The sequence below is a fragment of the Cibotium barometz genome, chromosome 22 (genome assembly GCF_041138505.1).
Source record: "Cibotium barometz isolate CiBa-2024 chromosome 22, ASM4113850v1, whole genome shotgun sequence".
NCBI classification, from domain to species: domain Eukaryota; kingdom Viridiplantae; phylum Streptophyta; class Polypodiopsida; order Cyatheales; family Cibotiaceae; genus Cibotium; species Cibotium barometz.
Genome location: NC_141067.1, coordinates 18,379,818 through 18,402,210, shown reverse-complemented (window position 1 = coordinate 18,402,210; position 22,393 = coordinate 18,379,818). Strand labels below are relative to the sequence as shown.

General features: G+C 48.4%; 1 protein-coding gene across 12 annotated transcripts in view; it reads right to left on the bottom strand.

Annotated features, from left to right (window-relative positions):
• Positions 1 to 349: 349 nt before the first annotated feature.
• The window catches only part of LOC147626332 (uncharacterized), a 72,025-nt gene continuing 49,981 nt past the window's right edge, over positions 350 to 22,393 (bottom strand). For 6 of the 12 annotated variants that reach the window (XM_086816460.1, XM_086816465.1, XM_086816462.1 and 3 more), the window contains exons 8-12: positions 1,729 to 1,828; positions 1,563 to 1,622; positions 1,261 to 1,344; positions 1,018 to 1,149; positions 350 to 945 (exon numbers count right to left, since the gene is read on the bottom strand). In XM_086816460.1, the coding sequence (XP_086672586.1) occupies positions 637 to 945; positions 1,018 to 1,149; positions 1,261 to 1,344; positions 1,563 to 1,622; positions 1,729 to 1,828 (685 nt within the window). In that variant the 3' untranslated portion in view covers positions 350 to 636. The remainder of the gene's footprint in view (positions 946 to 1,017; positions 1,150 to 1,260; positions 1,345 to 1,562; positions 1,623 to 1,728; positions 1,829 to 22,393) is intronic. The other 6 variants (XM_086816469.1, XM_086816467.1, XM_086816470.1 and 3 more) reach the window with 2 other exon arrangements.

Here is a 22,393-nt window from a genome sequence, read left to right as displayed (position 1 = left end):
GTTCATATTTATACACAAATGTGTGGAGCTGGAATAAAAGCACATGTGTATAGTAGGTGCCACACCAAGTTAAGATAATCTTATGTATCACAATCAAAGAAAGTTTTCAAGAAGCTTTACAAAGTCAACAATATATGATTGCTATCATGTAGGTGGGTGGTGCAAAGTCAACAAAAGGACAAACAAAGTAGCCCGTGCTACGACTCTAAGGTTAACAACCTTTGATTGATTCAAATCTTCAATCCTAAGGTTAAAATTCACTAACTTATCATAAACATTTTAATAACATCGAGAGTGGACACGCTACCCAAAACATACAAAAATAATAATCAAACATTAAAACTACCAGTGTGTCAAAACAGTAAAACTAACAATTTGGTTAAAAGAGCTGAAGAGGAGCCATGGCCCTACAACGGGCCTCTTGTGGAAAGGGTTTTCTGGCCCACAAACAACATTAGGAGGACTCAATCTTCAGTCTTTCATGAGATTATTAACCCAAAAGCAGCTGATTGCAAGAACCTATTACTGTCACACAGCTAATTATCCTTAATGGTACAAAGGAGGGTGTAGTACAAGTTACAATGGTGGATTCACAGCTAATTATCTTTAATGGTACAAAGGAGGGTGTAGCACAAGTTACAATGGTGGTATTGTAATAAGGTATCTGAAACTGAAGTCATAAGGCATCACTTCCACCACCTCTGATACTGCCTTGCTGCTCCTGTTAGCCAGACACCTCTGCACTAGCTTGCTGAGGGAGCTTGGTAGCTGCTCAGAGATCCACTGTACCAAGGACCCAGCATCCTTAGCAAAATCCCTCATGTACCAGTCTAGCAGCTTTGGTATCACCACGCTTGTGGGTGTCACCCCCACTGCTGCTTGCAGGTACTCCGTTTTTGCACACTCCAGCTCTGTCTCCACCTCCAATGCTGTATATACACGCACCTGTCACCACAATGTACATGTTCATACATGCTTCCGTTCTCAAATGGATGAGATTTAGGGGATCATACTTACTGCAGGAGATGACCAACTGCCACAGCAAAGGGCAAAGCTCACCAATGGCTCTGGCCATTCTAATCCATACGTGCTGCGCATTACTGCCTCACCTTCTCTCTCTCTGCTTTTCAACTCACCCTGTAGGAAGTTCTGAAAAGAATCAAAGCAACTTCATACACCATAAAAAAACACCCAACACAGTAGTTTTTGTTGTGTCCAACGCCCCCTTCTGGGCAGCATGGAGCATAACTAGAAACTCACCTTTTCGAGGTTGGATGGTAGCCTCAAAATGAAATGCTCTATGGCCAGAGCACTAAGAAAATGGCCTCCAACGTTTATTACTGCCTGCATATAAGCAATTCAGAAGGTTTAACATAGGTATGAAGGAGAGACACCCTGTGATGACAACCTGTTCTCTTTGGGCAGGGATCTCCCTTGCCCAAAGAGACTGTGAAGATCATCCCTATCAAGACCACTCAACTCTGAGTGGGGGATCTACCCCATCCAAGCTAGTCTCCAAACCCATAGAAACAAGTACATGAAAGGAGGGAAGTTGTCCCAACCTTGCCCATCAAGGCAACCACCTTGTGTGGACTATTTGGAATTCCATGTTCCAAAAATGCCTGTACACAACACCATCAAAACTCGAAATGTTAACAGCTGGTATCATAAAAATGCATGTACAGAAAGCATACTAGGCGAAGCAAATGCTGGTCTCTACATACATACATGCATCATACAAACATTATAAATGTTGATCCAGAATGCTAGTTTCTGTTGGTGTGTCAGACCTCGAAGATCCACCGTACTCAGTTTTTCTACCATGCCCCTATAATCACATAGAAAAGAGCTATCAGAACTCGATGACTGAAATGATAGCAAAGAAAACCCTGATATTGCCAGGAAAAACGAAAACAAACACTCCTTCCATTTCCATGTTTCTTTTTTGCAAAAACGAAGACTCCACTGAAGAGAACCAAACATACACATCTAGTGTGAGTATAAGGAACTGATCTTGGTATGGGCTTATCCTAGGGGGTTGGGTCTCTCGCAATATCCATGTCCTGTGGATGTATATCTGCCAGACATCATCTCTAATAACTCTATGAAATTCCACATTGTGTCAAGCGTGTGGTTGCCTTGGTAGGTATTGAAATGGTGGGGATGTGCATAGAGAGAGGCCCTCCGTGTGTGCGCATGGCCATGCATGCATGCACGCGCAGGCGCGCGCATGTGTGTGTGTGTGTGTGGGGTGGGGGGGGGGGGGGGTTGTTTCTAGGGCATACAAGCTCCTTTTGCCTCCCCCTTGGATTCATGAGCATGCCAATCATCTACCGAGGATGTCTAAATCCTTGCCTTGGTGGAAAGCAGCATTGGGAAGGATCCGGATGAGCAAATTGCCCTTGAAGCAACGATTGTTTCTATGGAGATGTATTGTCGGTGTTTTTCCAGTGGGGATTCTTTTGGCATGTAGACACAATGCTTCAGCCTCATGTAGGCGATGCTCTCACCCACGTGAGACAGTGCCCCATCTTCAGTGGTACTCTCGAGCCAAGGCACCTACCGGCACGATTTCCAAGCAGACATTTTGGGAGGCAGTTTTGGCTTTTTGGTCGACTTATGGAGTCTTTCTAGATTGGACGGGATTCTGGGCACTTTGAACTATCTACCATGTCCGGAATCAGCTACTTTTTCCTGTTGTTCATGTTGACCCTTTTTCCTCCATTGTTTCTGATCTCAGTCATAGCTGTCCCACTCTGGGACAGCTATAAATGTACATTACTTTTATTAATGAAGCAGTGGTTTCACTTTTAAAAAAAGTGTGTGTGTGTGTGTGTGTGTTTTTTCTTTTTTTTAAGAGAGGGGGGGGGGGGGGCACGCACGCTCGGAGGCTGTGGACCTGCTCGACCTGTGGACCTTCTCACCTACAGACCTACTCGCTTGCAGACCTGCTCGCCTGTGGACCTTCTCGTCTGCTTCGACCTCCTTGCCTGATGACCTGCTCGCCCCCTTTTGTGTGTGTGTGTGTGCGCGCGCGCGCGCGTGTGCTGAGACACTTGCCTGCTCTACCCCTTCTAATTCGTTTTGCCTGTTCACTTAATCGCCTATGCATCTGTTGTCTGTGTGAGGCTCGCCTGCTGCTCTTTTTGCTACCCGCTGCCTCTTCTTGTTTCATAGCTTCCCTTGTCGCTTTCTCTTCAGCATCTTGGCTGCCTTGTGTGTGTGTGAGAGAGAGAGACAGAGAGATTGGCAAGAGTTTATTGTTCTGCTTCTGTTTTCTTTTTCTGTGCACTGTTAACTGTTAGTTCACAGATCTTCAGCTTCATCTGTTTTTGTTGAGAGCATCTTCTCCAAGCCTCTCCATCAGTTATGGATGCGGCTGGTTTTTCTCTTGACACCATGAGACAGCAAGAACAGGTAATCCACTATGAGAGAAGACATGAATAATCTGTTGATGTCACAGATTCCAAGAAGCCAAGACATGAGGATCTTGCTGCGCAGTTTCTTTATGATGCAAAGTGGGAGAAGCCCAAACCTACACCAAAGTGCACTATCCCGAAGAATTTAATTCTCCCCAAAGTAAAAAAGTTCCCTGAACATGCTGTAATTCTCTTCTTTCAAGGACATGTGCCCTCTGCAGAGGATGTTGGACAGTGGTTGAGCACAATGCTTGCAGGTTTACATGTAGAAACTGTTCACTTTGCAGCCTGTGGTTTTTATGAAGTGGTGATCAGACAGTATAACTTCAAGCAATAGTTATTTCAAAAGTCTCCTTTGTTCTATGGTCAGCAGATGGTCCATGTGCTACCTTGGACCCCTATTACTGACTATCAGGCACTTGTGTGGCATCGTTGTCTAGTTTGGGTGGAAGTTGTTGACTTCCCTGTGATTTTCTGTGATGCTCTTCCGTATCTAGCACAAAGTATTGGGACGGTTATCTGCCCCCCCAATGTCTATGGGTAATCCTAATAAGTTATGTGTTTTGTGAGACAAGGATAAACCAACCCTTGAATCGATAAGTATGGAAGTTGATGATGTGCATATGGGTGAAAAATGTTGAGCTTAAAAGGGGTGCATTTGCAGGAGCTTGTTTTCGCTGTCATAAATTTGGACACTTCACAGATGGCAGCCCCACCCTCAAATTACGCCCACTTTTGTTGATTCCTTGCCATCGGCAACGTTGGTTAATGATAATGCCCCTCCATCTAAGATAGGTCAGACAGGACCCATGATTGATATACAGACTAGAGGAAAAGGCACTGTGCAACCACAATTAGCACCCCAACAAGCACAACAAGTAGCAGTGCAAAAAAATGTCTTCCAAGGACAAAGCTACTACAGATGTGCATAGACCTGGTTTTGATAAGGGTAGCTGGCAAACCCCTATAGACCTGATTTTGATAAGGGCGCTGCCAGAAAGATTATACAGCCACGAGCTTTCTCTTCTTTGCACCCAACATTTGATATTGGAAGTATAAACTAGTGAAACCTATTTTTGAAAACAATAAAAGATCAATATAGAGTCCACACAACATAAACCGAGAAGTGCCCAAAAAATAGATATAGTTATGTATGTACCTACATCATCTTGTGCCAATTTGTGCGCAAGGTCTCATAGGAGGGTCCCTCCATCACTGGTCTGATCCTTCCTTTGCACAGACACGTGCTTCATCTGGTACTGCATCTACCTCTACAAAGATAGATGTTGGTATGCTCTGGTTTGATGTTGTGAAAGGTGGCATCCGGACTTGTGATATAGATATGATGGTTACTTAACCATCTCTTTTCTCCTATTCATGATGATGAATGCACCTAGAAAATGTGTATCATACAATGTACAGGGTTTGTGTTCCACTTACAAATGGAGACTTGTTTGGGAATATATACATAAGATGCATCCTGATATCATGTTTTCTCAAGAACATAAACATTATGAATTTCCTCACAAGACAAGTTTTTTTTTTTCCATGAAAAGATCCTTTCATTAGTTATAAAAAAGCCCAATGGACTACAAACCCTCTCTTGCTCATAAGAAGGCAGAGCAGAGACCAATCAAGGCAGCTAGGGAGACTCTCCCTAGGTGCAGACAAGTACAAATAAACTGAGAGGCTATATCATACAATAGGAGGGGGGAAAATCCAAACAGGTGGCCTGTAGTGCCAGCGGGGGTACCCGCGTGTAGAGTATAGAAAGGGCCGTTGCACCAAGTGGTGTGGAAAGCTTGGCGTCGCAAGATCGCTCGATCCGAGTCACCCCGGATGCGGTCATACTGTCCTCGCAGGGTGTGAATCAACTCCTGCCAGATAGCCCGAATAGTCTCTGCTGGTGGCTCCAGTCTCCCCTCAAAAGCCCTGAAACAACGGGCTCTCCAGGTGAACCATATGGTGAGGCTGTTGAGGAGCTCCCATCGTAAATCCCTCTCCTATGTCCAGCCGGCTGTCGAGAAATCCGGTGAAGGAACAAGGCCTGGCTGGCCCCCAATGAATCTGATGGCCTGGCTGGACTGCTCCGTCTCGTATCCCATAGCTAGCCCTGACGAAGTCGACCAAGCAACGGCTCCCTACGTATACATTCCCTCTGGAGAGAGGGGGGCCAAAATGCGCAGAATCCTCAGCCAAATCTGTTGCGCCTGTGGACAGTCCCATAGGCAATGTCGCTGTGTCTCCAATGGGTGGCCGCATCGGACGCAGGCCGGTGGAAGGCCACTGTAGACAAGCCAGGTGCCAACTGCAGAGCCCCTGTGGGCAACCAGCCACTGGAAAGCCGAGATCCTGCGTGCCTGTCTGCTAGCCCAGAGCCTGGTCCAAAAATCCTCCAAGAACTCCTGTGAGAGTCCCTGTAGCCGCCAATGCTCCGATGCAGCTAGAGAGACCATCCTCCTCGCACTCAAAATATGCCTCCCCAACCGAACAATGTACTGGAAAAAGGTGATCTCTGTGGCCTCGGGGGACGCATAAGGATCATGCCACTCGTACTTGCCAGGGTCCCACTGGAGCCGGGCGTGTAGCATATGCCCATATGCCACTCGTACTTGCCAGGGTCCCACTGGAGCCGGGCCAAGGGGCGTGTAGCATATACCCATATGCCAATCAGAGTCCACATCTGCAGGGTCTGGATCAATATGCCACTTCCGAGAAGTGGCGGCCACTACCCGTGTCCTCTGAAAGATGCACTCTGCAACCAAAGGCGACTCCGCCTCCACTCTCTGAAGTCTGCCCTCATCCTGTATCTCATAGTAGAGGCATCTACCATCCTCAGTGCGAGCTCTGACAGCAATCATGATCTCCAACTGTGTAAAGGCTCCCATCCACCGTGGGGACACTGGCTCGAAAGGAGTGAACCACTCCTCAGTGAGTGCCTCCTGAATGTCATCCCTCATAATCAGCCCCCCTCTAAAGTGACTCAGCCTCTCCGCCTGGATCTCCTCCGGGAGACTACAGAAGGCCTGCCAATCTCCAAAACTGCGTGCTGGGCTTGCCGCCAATGCCGAGAACCCAGCATATGACCCTGCTCTGTGCGTACCGCGGGGCTCCAGATGAGCGGCTGTCTGGCCCGCTCCTCATCACAAGTGGGAGGTCTGTGAGAAAGCCCCGGTCTCAGCAACTCCCAAGCTCGCAGGATGCTCAAGGCAAATCTGTCCTCCCATCCTCTACTGAGGCCTGTCCTCCTCATCTCTATGAAGATCCACCGTATCTCTGGTGCCCAAGTGCCCCCTGCTGGGGGAGCTCTAGCCTGCAGCCGCTGAAAAAGAAGCTCCTTCCAAGGCTCAGCGCCTGGAAGCAGCCCCCGAACAATAAGCTTCCCCAACAAGGCTCTACTCTGATCAGCTGGATCTATAATGCCCAAGCCCCCCCTGGGCCAGCGGAAGAGTAATAACTGCCCAAGCAACCGTTGCTTGGGCCGGCTGACCATCCCACCCTGACCAAAGAAAGTTCCTGATCAGCCTCTGTACCTAGCTAATGCAAAAGCTCGAGAAAATCCAGCAAGACGTGATATACCACATAGTCGCTAAAAGCACCTGATTTGTCACCACCACCCTCCCAGCCAAGGAAAGCCAAGCTGTACTCCAATATAGAAGCTTCTTCCGAATGCTCAGACGAAGCGGGGCGATCTGGTGCTCAGGTGACAAATCAAGTCCAATCTGGCATCCCAGATACCGCACTGCTGTGCCAGGAGAAATCCATCTAAAACCCGGGTCTGGGCTCCATGCCAGAGCGGGAGCGCTACTGATCCAAAAAGCCACTATCTTGCGCCAATTGATCAATGCTCCCGAAGCCACACCAAAAACCTGTAGAGATTGCTCTGTCCTCTGTAGATTGGCCTCCTTGCCATGCAGAAACAATCCCGTGTCATCAGCAAACTCAGAATCAAGCAAGTCCTCACCCCGGATTGGAAGCTAGAGTCCTCTCAAGCCAACCTCCTCTGCTGTCAGATACATGCTCATAGCCTCTGCAAAGAAAAGAAATAGGAACGGAGCGAGAGGGCATCCCTGACCGGACTGATCTAGTCAGCTCAAAACTCGGCCCCCGTTCTCCTGCCATCAACACCTAGCTACGAGCTGTGGAATATAGAGCCGCCACTCCTCGAATCCAGCCTGGCTCAAAACCCAGGCGAAGCATAGTGCCCTCTAGAAAACCCCAATTGACTCTATCGTATGCCTTCTCAAAATCGAGAAGCATAACGACCAAGTCCTCGCCGAGAAACCTAGCTCGGGCCGTCGCCTCCCAGAAGGTGAAGATGTTGTCAAGGATACTGCGCTCCTTGACAAAGCCTGTCTGGGTAGCATGAATCAAATCCCCAAGGAAGGGCTGGATCCTCAAACTCAAGGCCTTGGCTAGGACCTTGTAAACAGTATTGAGGATCGTAATAGGCCTCCACTGCCGAATATCATCTGACACTCCCTCCCCCTAGGGGATAAGAAAGATCAAGCCCTCTGAAAAACACTGTGGCATCACCCCAGTGTCCAAAAAATGCTGAAAACCCCTGCGAAGACCTGACCCCAAAAGGTCCCAATAGCGCATAAAAAAGGCAAGCGTCAAACCGTCCTCCCCAGGGCAACTATGATGCGGGAGGGCCCTCAAAGCCTCAACAAGCTCATCCTCTGAAAGGGGCTCACCCAAAGCTGTGCGCATAGGATCTGTGACCCTCCTCTGCACATGGGTCCACACAGTCTGTCTGCAAGCATCACGTGCCTCCGTGGCTGGCTCCGCTGACAGCAAGTCTCTGTAGAACTCAGTGGCAATAGCTCTAATCTCCTCGGGCTCAGTGGCTAACGATCCGTCCTCCCTCCTAAGGTGGCGTACTCCTGCTCGAGCATGGTGGGGTCCGGTGATCTCAAAAAACTCCCCAGTCACTCTATCACCAAGCTGAGTCCACTGAGAGGCCTGGCGATGATAGTAAAACTCGTGTCTCTACTCCTCTGCCTCCGAACCTCCTGACGTGCCTGGCTCAGCTGGGACGCCACCCACTCACATGTGGGCTGCTGCTCCTAAAGGTACTGGAGCGAAGCAAGGCTACGTCTCAAGCGACGCTCCCGCTCTCATGTCTCTCCTAGCCGTGTCAAGGCTGTAGCGTGCAAAAAAGAGCTGAGCTCGATGAGCCCCTGGGCACACTGGCCTGCTACATCCAGGTCAGAGCTCTGGCTATCCTGCCATATCCTCTCAATGTCCTCAAAAAGACTCGGGTCTGTAAGTATCCTCTCTGGGATTCTCAACTGCAAGCTGGTCTCCCGTGTCCTCTCCTCAAGAGAATAACTGGCGCATGGTCTGAGAAAGAGGTGCCAGCGAGAATGCCAACGGAGCCACCACGCTCCCCGACCCTATCGCCCACATAGAAGCGATCAATCTGTGATAAATTAGTCTCTCCCTGCCGGCGATCCGACCGAGAAAAACTAAGGCTGTCCTGAGAATGGGAGAAAGCCTCATGCTGCCATGCATCAGTGATCCGCAGTGTCATTCAAAATCGCTCCCAAGCTGCAAGCTCCGTGCCGTGCACTGTAACATGACTGCCTCCCACCCTATCGGCCGGGTCCTCAAGCATGTTGAAGTCTCCCCCAACACACCAATGTGCGGCCTCGGGCAGCAGTGCATCTATAACAAGGGTCCACAACTCTGCTCTGGCACTAGCATGATTGGGCGCATAGACATTGAGCACACCAATGTGCTCATCGTGCATCCTCAGAATAACATACTGCACTCTACCAGGCACAATGACCCCGCGATCCACAATGGCCTGCCGCCATGCATCCGCAATGACCATACATACTCCTCCCTGCCCTCCAAAGGGGCCAAAACCTGCAGACCAAAAATTGTCCCAGCTACCAGGCATCACCGAACCATATCTCCGAATCCTGCTCTCACTCAAATGGTGCTCCTGCATCATCAAAATATCAATACTACCCCCAACCAGGCATCTCTGAAGCTCCTGCCTCAAGCAACCACGATAACGTACATAGTGTGCGCCCCCTGTACATTCCATGAGATGATCCTCATGGATGACCTGCTGAGGTGGAGGCTGTCTCAGCCATACGGAGGGCCTTCGCAAGCGGCTTGGATGGAGAGTAATCCCCATCCGAGCGACTACGAATCTGCCCACCTGTTGTGCTGCAAGAGTCTCGTACCAGGCGCCAGTGGGGCTGTGTCCCATAGCGACTGCCTCCCGCTCGGAGAAAGAATCCTCATGTATGCATACATAGCCAGGGTCTCGCGCTAGGTCTGCCAATATGCGAACCACCAAGTGTCGATTCCTGGAGGCATCCGCACTCCCGGTATCAAAGGAATGTGCCAACTCCCAGTGTCGGCCTACCATGTCTGTAATCTCCAAATCGCTCACATGGTGAGAAAACTCAACTGCCTGTGTCTGCAAAATACTAATAGCAAGATCCAGAGTCCACTCCTGGTCGCTAGTGCCGCAAAGAGGGAAGGAGAAGGCCACCGCTGAATCAAGTGCCTCCTCCCCTCGGGCCGGAAGTATCACCACATGAACTCTGATAGATGCTGGCTCGTGGGGGCCCTCCGCTCCAAATAGGCATGTAAAAGAGTAGTCGAAAGCCTCCGAGCGCGCTGTCTAGTGTCGAGACTACTCAACCGATTGCGGATAGAGGATATCCGTGAAGCACGAATCGGCATGGTAGGTCTCCTCTGCGGTACACGAGCAAGGTCGGTGCTCAGTGCCCGCCGGACTACTGGTGAGCGCCAGGGCACTGCCAGTGCCTCCCGGGGAGCTGAGGCGAGCGGAGGGGGAGGAGGGGGGGGAGAAGGGGGTGGGGAAGGCGACGCTGAAAATGCGGAAGTGGGAACGGGAGGAGGCGAGGGGGGGACGGGGGAGGGGGGGTGGAGGTGGAGGTGGAGGTGGAGGTGGAGGTGGAGGGGGGGGCGTTGGCATCTCCTGATCCTCAGTCTGCGCTGGGGTCTCCTCCTGGAGGGGAGCAAAACTGTTCCTCACTGGAACCCAATGATGCTGAGGCTGTGTTTGCTGCTGCGTCGGTCTCGGGGCATGCTGCTGTGGCTGTCTCCCTCTACGGCGCCCCTGTCCAGGCTGCCAATCAGAGGTCTCTATGGGCTGAGCAGGTGTCCCAGAGGCTGCCTGCCGAGCCGCATCTGTGGACGGGCCATCGGAGGTCTGCTGCTGCGGTGAAGGTCGGGGTCTCTTGCGAGGGCAGGCTTTGGCCAGGTGGCCGACCTGCCTGCATATAAAACACTGGTTCGGGAGCCCCGAAAAACTCCACTCTGTGATCGATCCATCCTCCCCCATCCTAGGTAACTGAATGACCTTCGGAAGGGAGGAGATGTCAGGAACCAAAACTCTGATCGAAGGCAGGCCCGCTGCTCTAGCCACCACTGAAGCTGATGTGGGGCTAGTCTCAAGCACCGAGCCCACCAATGATCCTATCCTGGAGAGGAGCGGAAGGTACTCGCGGCGAAGTCCAGGAAAGCAAACTGTGACATGGAATAGGCGATCTCCCTGTTCGGCCGCTGCTGGGTCGAAACCATGTTGCCAATGTCTGAAGAAGGCCCGAGCGCCCCTGATGTCAAGGGGACTCATGGCTAGGACTTGGGCCACGCTCTGGGCTGTCTCAAACTCAATCTGGTAATGGCCGCGGCCCAGTAACTGAACGTCCAGAATCTTGCCCACATCTGCTGCAAGAAGGCGGGCCTGGAGAAGATCCCAGATCTCCCCTCTGCTGGGGCGGGTGCCAACTATACGGCAGATGGTGGAATGTGCCTTGAGGCGTTCCACCTCTGCGGCGAGGCTCGCTTCCTCTTCTGGCGAAAGAGAAAGCCTGATGGGGGTATCCTCAGGGACGGGCGAGGGGGCTGCGAAAGAGTCCCTCTGAGGTGGTGGGGCGGGAGGGGCCTCCATCAGAGTCTGAAGCTGAGTCGAGGGCGAAGCGGGACGGGGGGAGGCGCGGAGCGGGGAGGGAAAGACCAAAAGCAAGGGGGGGAGGGGCGGATGACAGAGGGGGGGGAGGCGAGGGGGAGCGGGGAGGAAGCGGGAGCGGAAGGGCGCGAGAGGGGGGCGCGAAGGGGGGGGGGGAGGGCGAGGGCAGGCGGGCAGGCGGGCGCGAAGGGGGGGCAGGAGCAGGCGGGCGCGAAAGGGGGGCAAGTGGGCAGACGGGCGCGAAGGGGCAAGCGGGCACGAAAGGGGCAGGTGGACGCGAGAGGGGGGACAGGCGGGCACGAAAGGGGCAGGCGGACGTGAGGGGGGGGACAGGCGGGCAGGGGGCGGGACGCGGACGGGGGCGAAAGGGGGGGCAGACGGGTGCGGAAGGGGGCGGGGGGCAGACGGGTGCGAAAGGGGGGCGGGCATGGCAGGGGGCGGGGGGGACGACGGCGCGAGCAGGCGGGACGAAGGTGCGAGCAGGGGGGGAGGCGAGAGCTTCAGCGAGCGCGAGTGCTCGCAAGACAAGTTTCTTTGGTGGTTACTGTCTATACTATGTTGGCTTGAGTTCTTTCTGTAGTGTCTGTGTGCTAGTAAAGCAAATTTTACAGCTTGCTATGGCTTATAATGATCCCGATGGTAGACTTATTATTGTGTAGTGCATGCTCATGGGGAGCTCTATGAGTTTGGGTCTCTATATGCCCCTACAGCTTCAGCACGTCGAACTCATTTGTGGCATTTCATGAGTCCATATCCTCGGTTGTCCAATGCGCTTATCTGTGGTGATTTTTATAACTCCCTTTCTCCTCAAGACAACACTCGGGGTCATTCACATATGCTTTCTTCCGAGAAAGTGGCTTGGAGAAATGTTGTGGTTGATCTTGGATTGAGAGATTTATGGACAGCCACTTTTCTTGATAAGAGAAGTTTTACTTTTCACCATAATGCGCACTTGGATTATCGTGCAAGATTGGATCGCTCGTACCTCTTGCATGTAGATCATGTTGACACTTTTCCATGTCGTATGTGGATTGATTACTCTTTGAACCTTTCTAAGCATGCGCCGGTTTGGCTAGGTTTGTACTTTTGATATGCCTCTTGATGAGATTTCCTTATCCACTAAATGGCTTCTATTGGTGAACAATTCTTATCACTCAGGTGCACTGTTTCAGGATCTGACTATTGATGTTATTGACTCCTTACACGCTGAAATGTATGAGAACATAGACATTGCATGGTATCATTTTGTTGCCCGTATGCAAACGGTTATCAATGAATATGGCAAATGGTATTTGGGGGATGAAAGACGACGTATATATGAGCTGAAGAATATGTTGTAGTTTTTGGAGGAGGCCAATCATACTCGCATGCTATCTCAACAAGAGGAGGCTCATATGTCTATGCAAAGCATGCGTTGGCTCTCAATGATCATCGAAAATTGCAAAAATGGCAAGTTAGAAGTTTTGGCCTATGCTTGAAGAATCGCTTTTGCTTATGATCAACGAGGCTTGGAATTCAGGCATCATGCCTTTTGCTTGGTAGGAGGGCCTGATAAGATTGGTGCCAAAAAAGGATTTGTGTCGAAAACTTTTTGACTCGTGCTCTATTACCTTGATGTCAGTGATCTATAAATTGATCACTAAGATGGTCACTAATTGACACAAAAAGATTTTGAATAGGGGCATCCATCCAGCACAATATGGTTTTGTGCCTCATAGACAAATAACAGATAACATTGCTAATGTCTATGTTGGCATAGAGTATGCAAAATATACCAAGCAGGATGTGCTCTTATTGCAGGTTGATATTGCTAAGGCTTTTGATATAGTCTAAGGGGATTACATTGCAGAAGTTATGGCAAAGGGCTTCAGTCCAAAAATGCAAAACATAAGTTGGGCTTCGGTAACTCGAGAGTGTGTAGACTTCTTACATCGCTACAGTGATTGTTTTCGAGTGGCGTTGCAGTCTATATAAAACTGCCTTTCGTACACAGTTTGGACTCTATTAGTTTTTGGTAGTACCATTTGGACTTACCAACACACCGGCCGCGTTTAATCATATGATGGACAGGATTTTCAAAAAACACAAACAATTTACATGTACTTTTTTTGATGATATCATTGTGTTTTCCAAAAGATGAGGAACAACACCGAGAGTACTTGGCTATTGTGTTCGAAGAGCGTCGTAGTCATAAGCTCTCATTAACGATAAAAAGAGTGAATTCTTCTTATCGAAAACCCACTATCTTTGTCACATTGTATCCAAGCAAGGGGTATGCATGGATCCCGTCCAATTAAGGATTGGCCAGAATTGCGACGTACATGAAGTTTTAAGTTTTATGGAATTGTGCTCATATTACCGTCGTTTTACTAAGCACTTTGCTGAAATTGCTTCACCATTGCATGATTTGACCAAGAAAAAGGTTGTATTTTAGTGGGGAGATGTACAAAAGAAGGCTTTTTATGGTTTAAAGCAAGCCATCATGTCTGGACCGGTTTTGATTGTGCCAAATTTGCATAAACTGTTCTCCATTGAATGTGATGCATGTGGATATTGTATTGGTACAGTATGAAACCAAGAAGGACATGTTGTAGCATATGAAAGCTGCCGGTTACAACATGCGGAACTCCACTTGTAGGTTTATGAGAAAGAGCTTTTAGCAGTGATTCATGCTCTCATGATATGGAAACATTATTTGCTGGGGGGCTGAATTTACCGTTAAGACAGATCATCAAAGTCTTTAGTACTTTCTTACGTAAACTAAGTTGTCTGAAAAGCATATGAGATGGGCAAACTTCCTCCATACACCATCTTATGCAGGACATAGAGGAATTCTTGCCACTACACAAGCTTTGGAGAAGTACTTCTTTTGGCCGCACACGCATAAGACTCCAAAGTTGCTTCAACCGTTGCTGATTCCAAATCAACCTTGGGAGAGTATTGCCATGGATTTTATTACGAATCTTCCAAAAACGCAAGAAGGGAATGATGCTATTTGGACTATTGTAGATAGGTTCAGAAACAAGCACATACGGAAGACCATAAAACCAGAGAATATGGCGACGATATTTTTGGCCCAAATCGTCAAGCATCATGGCATGCCAAAGACGATTGTGGGGGACTGTGATCCTCGCACCACTAGTCTCTTAATAATATGGGAACCAAATTGAATTCTCTTCTACTTATCATCATCCATAAACGGATGGACAGAGTGAAATTGCAAATTCAATAGTGCTTGATTTGTTAAAATCTTATGTCTCTGACCGCAAATCAAACTGAGAGAAGTATTCAACACTTGTTGAGTTCGCGTAGAACAATACGGTGCATACTTCTATGGGTAAGGCACCCTTTGAAATTGTTAATGGAAAAGTTGTTTTGCCTCCTATTCTACACACCAAAGATGAAATATTTATAGCAGATCAATATGTGACCAGTTTGGACACTGCCTTTTCACAGGTCAAGACAGCCATACAAAGATCCCAAGAAAAGCATAAGAAAGTTGCAAATAAGCATCACAAACAGTTGCAATTCAAGGAGGGTGATCGGGTTTTATTAGAAGTTCAAAAAGCTCAACTCTGTAAGAAGACAAGCAAAGTGGGCATGTATCCAAAGCTATCTTGTAGGTATTATGGACCGTTTCAGATCTTGGAAAAGATCAATGAGGTAGCTTTTCGATTAGTGTTACCAAATCATTGGCGGATACATAATGCCTTTCATATCAATCTCTTGAAACCGTATGTTGGTCCTGAGCCGGTGGAACCGGTAGTGGAGGACCAACTTGAGATTGATGAATTGAAAGAGATCCTATAGCCTAAGCAGATCGTCTTTCACAAGGAACGAAAAGCGGCACCCTGGTGGGTGAGTATGTGAACTCGTGGAAGGGTGGTAATCCTGGTGAGTATGTGAACTCATGGAAGGGTGGTAATCCTGGTGAGTTATGTAAACTCATGGAAGGGTGAATTGCTCTGGCGAGTATTTTGGATCCTGCATGGGTGGTGCCCGTGGTTGTAACTATTTTGGTGTACAAGATGCCAATTGAGAGATTTAATCCAAATTATTGTGCACAAGCATATGCCTGTGAAATGCACTTGCATGTGTGACTTGTTTTGTTGCTTCGACATTGCCTAGTATTTTGCCTGTGAATGTCCACGAGCATCAAGGACGCCTAGACACCCCGTGGACGCGTGTGTGCACACCTGTTTGTGACTAAGGCGGTGATTTTATGTGGTTTGCAGGTGGTAAGTGTGCACACTTAACTCTATTTAAATTTTATTGCCTTGTTTACTAAATTTTATAGTTACACATTCAAACTCATTAAAATTTGGGCGGACAAACTTATAAGAGAGTTCACATCAGGGTGGACATTTTACTAGTGATGGGCACTCGCGCATATGGTTTATATCTCACGAGTTGCTAAAAGAGGCTGGGGGAGAGATTTTTGAAGCCCACGAGTTGCTTTTCTGGGAACCCTAGTGTGCAGGACAAGGCAGGGTGGCTTGCAAGGCATGTAGGTTACACATGTGGCGAGGCGGGGGTTTTGTTAGAGCTAGTCGACTCCTTCTAGAGGTGGCACAAGGCTGTTGAACAGTATACACAGGTGTCATAAGGCTGGTCGGCTGCTTCTACATGTGCTACTGGGCTGGTGGACTTTCTCCTCTGCTTGCATATTGCTGGTCGGTTTTCTCACAGATTCTCTCAGAGCTGGTCGATGGGTTTTGACAATCTTTTTGGGGCTGGCTAAGTGCACAAGAGGCTGACAGAGCTGGTCGATACCTTCTCCTTCTCCTTCTCCTTCTCCTCTACAGGTTGGCTGAACTGTTTTCAGCATAACACCAGGAAGGACATCAAGGATTTCACTGGCCGGAATAGATACAGAATGTCTGGCAACTACACTGCTCACAGGTTGCTAAACGAATTGGTCTGAGGGCTGTCCGAGACTGTTTGGACAGTATGCAGGCTGAATTCAGTCATGAAGATAGAGAGGAAGTCGCTCTGGGAAAACATGGAGGACTTATGTATGATCTGGTGGAACCTACGGATGGCCAGGAAGCTTGAAACATAGCTGGCTGTGCAAACAGCTGTGTGGACAGGTTTAACGGGTATGATCACGTACTAGCATTCGAGTGGGCCTGACAGGTGCCCCAAGATAATCAAGAGAGCAGTTGGTGACTGCTTTGTCCTGGTTTGGTGACCGAGGGTTTGTTTTCTTTTCTGTATTTCACTGATTTGGATAAATCTGGTGCTGACGGTGGAGTATGATCTCCCGGGCACCCGCATTTTGTACAAGAAAATACTTTATTGGTAATGAAGATACCTCGCGGGGCGCGCCCGGGGGGGCAACTTCAGACCCTAGTGTTGTGTCATGTGCAAGGTTGTCTTTTGGTGTTTATAGGATGATAGTTGTGAAAAATGTATCGAAGTATGTTTATGATGTGATGGATGTTGAATGTATGCTGTGTTTTGGCCAATAGTTTCTAGAGGCAGTCAAGGTGGAGCTGGAGAAAATGGAGGCAGCTCACATCATCTCACCTGTGGAACACTCAGAAATGGCTCTCTCCTATGGTCATCTCTCCTAATAAGAAGACCAACAAGATCCGTGTGCGCCTGGATTTCCGGCCCCTCAACAAAGCCACTATTAAGGACGGATTTCCTCTTCCATTCATGGACAAGGCTCTAGAAGATGTTGTCAGGCATGCAACCAAGTAGCCATCCACCTGGACGACCGCTCCAAGACAGCCTTTGTCACCCAGTGGGGCACCTACGTCTACAACAAGATGCTCTTTGGATTGTGCAATGCTCCAGTCACCTTCCGATGAATCGTCACTAACATTTGCAGGGAGTACCTTCCTAGCTTTCTCCGCACTTTCATCGATGACTTTTCTAACTTCACTGGCACTCAACTCACCACCTGGATAGAGATCCTTGGGTTGCCCCCTCCCATGAATTCCAAGGGAACCCAAGTTTTTGTAGGGCATACTAGCTACCACCGTCGCTTCAAAGATATGTAAGCATGTTGGGGTAAAGGCATAATGCCCACCCTTATAGTGTGTACAAGCCCATAAGTTATAGTACATAGTACACTTAGTACACTTAATGTACTAAGTGTACTATGTACTATAACTTATGGGCTTGTACACACTATAAGGGTGGGCATTATGCCTTTACCCCAACAACTTGGTATCAGAGCCCTGGAGCAGTCGTACTCGTAGTGCTGAATTCTGATCTGAGGGTCGCCTTGTTCTTTTTTTTTGGTCGCCTTTCTCTGCCCAACCAACCAGCGTGGGCTGCCCAGCCAGCCCCAGCCAGTAGCGTGGGCTGCCCAACAGCCACGAGGTCTGGCCAGGCACTGCTCCTTCCTCGCAAGCTTCAGCAGATTAGGCCCCGGCGGGTTTCACACCTCCGCAGCTGAAGCCAGACACGCCGTCACCAATCTTCGGGGCAGCACGGGCGGCCTGCTGCGCAAGGCGCAGGTGGAGGAGTTCTACGTGATCACGTGGGAATCGTCCAAGGAGCAGATCTTCGAGCTGCCCACGGGCGGGGCGGCCATCATGTAGGCGGGCAGCCATTTCTGCGCTTTTTCATACGCAGGCGTGTCAGGAGCCACCAGAGCTGTCGACTACAAGCGTTGGGCGAAGGCGTGTTAATCATCAGCGCAGCAACGCATGTTCGCTACACCGCCAATTTGTTCGTCTGCTCTCTCTCTTCGTCCCTGACATCTGCGCCTTACAGTAGCCGTCGATGCATCACCATCAGCACGTGGCCCATACTCTGCACAACTAGCCACAAAAAAAAAAACGTAGGCGCCAAAGGGCCAAGCGTTTTGCAAGGAGAGCTACGCAGCCCAGCCCATACAGTACCTGTAGCTGATCTAAATCTGCAGCACAGCCGGTGCATCTCCATCAACACGAGCAACACCAGCAGTAGAATTGCCCCTCAAATCAGAATTGCCCCTCAAATTCAGCCCAAATTAGAGGTATTTTGCTTCAATTTCGGGAATTTTTATGTCCATTATTTGCAATTGAGCAGGTACAGGTGCCGAATTGCTCAATTTTGAGCGAAATTGGCAAAATTGAATGAAATTGGTCACAATCAAGATCAATTTGCAGGAAATTGAATGTCGAAATTTGGGGCTTTTGATGTAATTGTGCAATTAAGCACTCATACATGCTGTATGATGTGAGAAATCGCACATTTGGGCAAAATTGCAGCAAATTGCAGCAAATTGCAGTGCAAATCAAGGGGCTTTTGTGCCGTTTTGGTTGATTTGCATGCAAGCGATCGCATTTGATGCTGTGGATAATGTGCTGATGCCTTACAAGCACTCAATGTGCCTGTAAATCAAGGGGCTTTCATGTATTTGATGTATATGTGGCCAGGGGTAAGCATCGTGAACACTCTGGATGCCTTCATGTGCGTCAATGTACCATGTATGATCAGAAATTGATCTCAAATCAAGGGGCTTTTCAAGTTTGTATGCTTGTTGAGCTTGGCAAGGCAGCAGGCAAGACATTTATGCCTTGAATCCTCAAAAATCAGCTTGCAGTCAAGGGGCTTATGCCCAATTTCTGTTCGGGACTGTTGTATGCAGTGTACGGGACTGTAAAAGTTTGATTTTCACTCATTTGGACAGCCAGGAGAGCATTTATTGCTATTGTACCTGCTGGTACAGTTTTGGTACAGATTTGTACAACTTTTGGCATGGCTGTACACTGATTTGAGTGAGGAAAAGGTTCAATTTCAGCTGCTGTACTTGCCGGTATAGGTTTGGTACATCACAGGTGAGCACTTGGTACTGCTGTACAGTACTTTGGAAGGGCAAAAGAGCACATTTAAGGTGCTGTCCAAAATCTGCAACAACCAGATTTTGGTGTTTTCATCACATAAAGTGGGAGAAAAGTTGCATTCTTGCTTCCGCAGTGGGAGATAAAGCTTGGGAGAAAAACTGTGAGCACTTTGTGTGCTTTTGGTGCAGTGTTTGCACATTTTGCAGGGAGTCAGGCATTGACAGGTTGCATATTGCTATGGCAACCACAGGTGAGAGCTCTTCATTGCTTCACATCAAGAAGCTTGAAGGCTCGCATAATTATGATATTTGGCAAACCCAGTGCTACAATGTGTTGCTCCAGAAAAAGCAGCACAAGCCTATCAAAGAAAGGGGTGTAATGTCCGCTTCTCTTACTGCTGAAGAGTGGGAAGATATGGATGAGCTGGCAAGATCTACTATCATGTTATCTGTGTCAGACTCGTTACTTTTCAGCATTCGTGAAGAGAAGACAGCTTGGGGAATGTGGCAGAGATTGCAGGACTTGTATGCCCAACAAAGTGCCTCAAGCAAAGTGTATTGGTTGAAGAAACTCATAGGTCTTCAGATGAAGGAAGGGGCGTCTATGACAGCCCATCTAAATGAGTTTAATGGTATTGTCAGCCAGGTCATTAATCAAAAGTTGGCAATGGACGATGAGTTCAAAGCCACTTTTCTGTTATGCACTTTGCCAGAGAGTTGGAACACATTTAGGACAGCCACTAGCAATTCGAATGCTATGCTGTCATATGCAGATGTTGAGGGTGCTCTTCTTCAAGAAGAGATGAACAGGAAAAACAACTCTGTTGGAAAGTCCAATGCAATGAATGCACGTGGAAGATCCCAGCAAAGGGGTAAAATTCAAGAAAGGGGAAGGAGCAAGTCTCGCTCCAAAAAGAATTTGGAATGCCATTATTGTGGCAAGAAGGGACACATGAAAAAGCAATGCTACAAATGGAAAAATGATCAAAAAGAAAAGGGAAAAGGCAAAGACAAAGAGAAGGATGAAGCCAAAGATGTAAAGCCAAAGGGCAAAAGTGGAGTCAAGATTGAAGAAATCAATGTGTCACATGCAGGTGGCAGTGAGGATGAGGTCCTCTTTACGTCTTCACTTGATGCCCATTCACTTCTTACAGGTGGTCATGGTATGCACTCATGGATCATTCATTCAGGTGCCTCCTTTCATGTCACAGGTTGCAGAGACTTGTTTGTCAGGTACACTGCTGGCAATGAAGGAGTGGTTTATTTGGGTGATAACCATGCATGCAAGATTCTTGGCAGAGGTGATGTAAGGCTTGTATTTTCAGATGGCTCACAGCTTATGCTCCATGATGTTAGGCATGTGCCTGAGATCAAGAAGAATCTGCTTTCTACTGGACAGCTTGATGATGCTGATTATGTTACCACATTTGGTAGTGGAAAGTGGAAAATTAGTAAGGGCTCACTGGTTGTTGCCAGAGGCTCTAAGGTGGACACTCTTTACTTCATGCATGCAGGTGTTTGTCACCATGCTAATGTAAATGCAACCGAGCTGCCGGAAATCTCCATGTGGCATAGCCGGTTGGGACACATGAGTGTCAAAGGAATGGAGCAATTGTCTCGTTTGGGTTACTTGCCTTCTCTAAAGTTTTCAAGTTTTCAGTTTTGTGAGCATTGTATATATGGCAGGCAACTGCAGTGCCCCCACAAGAAAGCTCTTGGACAAAAAGATGCTCAGTTAGAGCTTGTGCATACAGATGTATGTGAGATGCCTCAGCTTTCTTTGGGAGGGGCAAAATATTTTGTGTCTTTTATTGATGATGCCACACGCAAGGTGTGGGTTTATCCTCTTCGTTTGAAGAGTGATACATTCTCAGTGTTTGAGAAGTTTGTTGCTCATGTTGAGAATCAAACTGGCAAAACACTGAAGGCTTTGCGTTCCGACAATGGTGGAGAGTACATGTCCAAACAGTTTCAGGACTTTTGTGATGCTAAAGGCATCAAGAGGGAGCTCTCTACTCCTTATGATCCTCCACAAAACGGGACAGCAGAGAGGATGAACAGGACCATACAGGAGAAGGTCCGTTCTATGTTGTCACATGCTGCATTACCTCATGGTTTTTGGGCTGAAGCTGTTATGACAGCCGTTCACCTTATAAACAGGTCACCTAACACGAGGCTTGGTGGGAAAGTGCCAGAAGAAGTATGGACAGGGAAGCCTCCGTCATACAAGCACTTGAGAGTGTTTGGTTGCGTTGCGTACGTGCACATACGCAGGGAAATGCGCACCAAACTTGATCCTAAGTCTCACAAATGCATATTCCTAGGATATGGTGACAGAGGTGAAATGGGGTATAGACTTTGGGATCCCATGAATAGAAAGATCATACGCAGCAATGATGTCATTTTTGATGAAACATGCATGTATAAGGAGCCTGCAAGGCAACAGGAGCCTGGCAGAGTCATCTTTGATGATGATGGACATCATGGACAACAACCAAGGGCTGTAAATCAACATCAAAACCAGCCCTTAAATGGTGCTGAAAATGGTCCAAATGGACAGCCAGAGATGGCAGAAGATATCCCTATGGATATACCACAGTTAGAAGAAATACCGGGCATGATATTTCAACCTTATGGCATGGAACAGGAGCCACCAATGGGTGATATGCAGGCTGGACAGCAACCTGCAAATGATGGTCATTGGGTACGGAGGTCCACTAGACCCTCCAGAGCCCCTAACAGGTTTGTTCCAGGGGTTGACTACTTGATGCTCACTGACTGTGGGGAGCCCTCATGTTATAAGGAGGCTTTACAGAGGGCAGACAAAGCTCTATGGGAGCGTGCCATGAAGTCAGAGATGGATTCTCTGCACAAAAATGGAACATGGAAGTTGGTGCATTTGCCTGCAGGCAAGAAGGTTTTGCCATGCAAGTGGGTATACAGGCTCAAAGTTGCATCTGATGCAAAGCCAAGATACAAAGCCAGGTTAGTGGCTAAGGGCTTCAAGCAGGAATATGGTGTGGACTTTGATGAAATCTTCTCTCCAGTGGTCAAAATGACCACACTTAGAGCTGTGTTAGCTTTGGTTGCGCATGATGATCTCCACGGTGATCTCCATGAGGAGATATATATGCAGCAGCCAGAGGGTTATGCAGTAAGTGGAAAGGAGAAGCTTGTATGCAAGCTGAAAAAGAGTCTTTATGGGCTCAAACAGGCACCAAGGGAATGGTA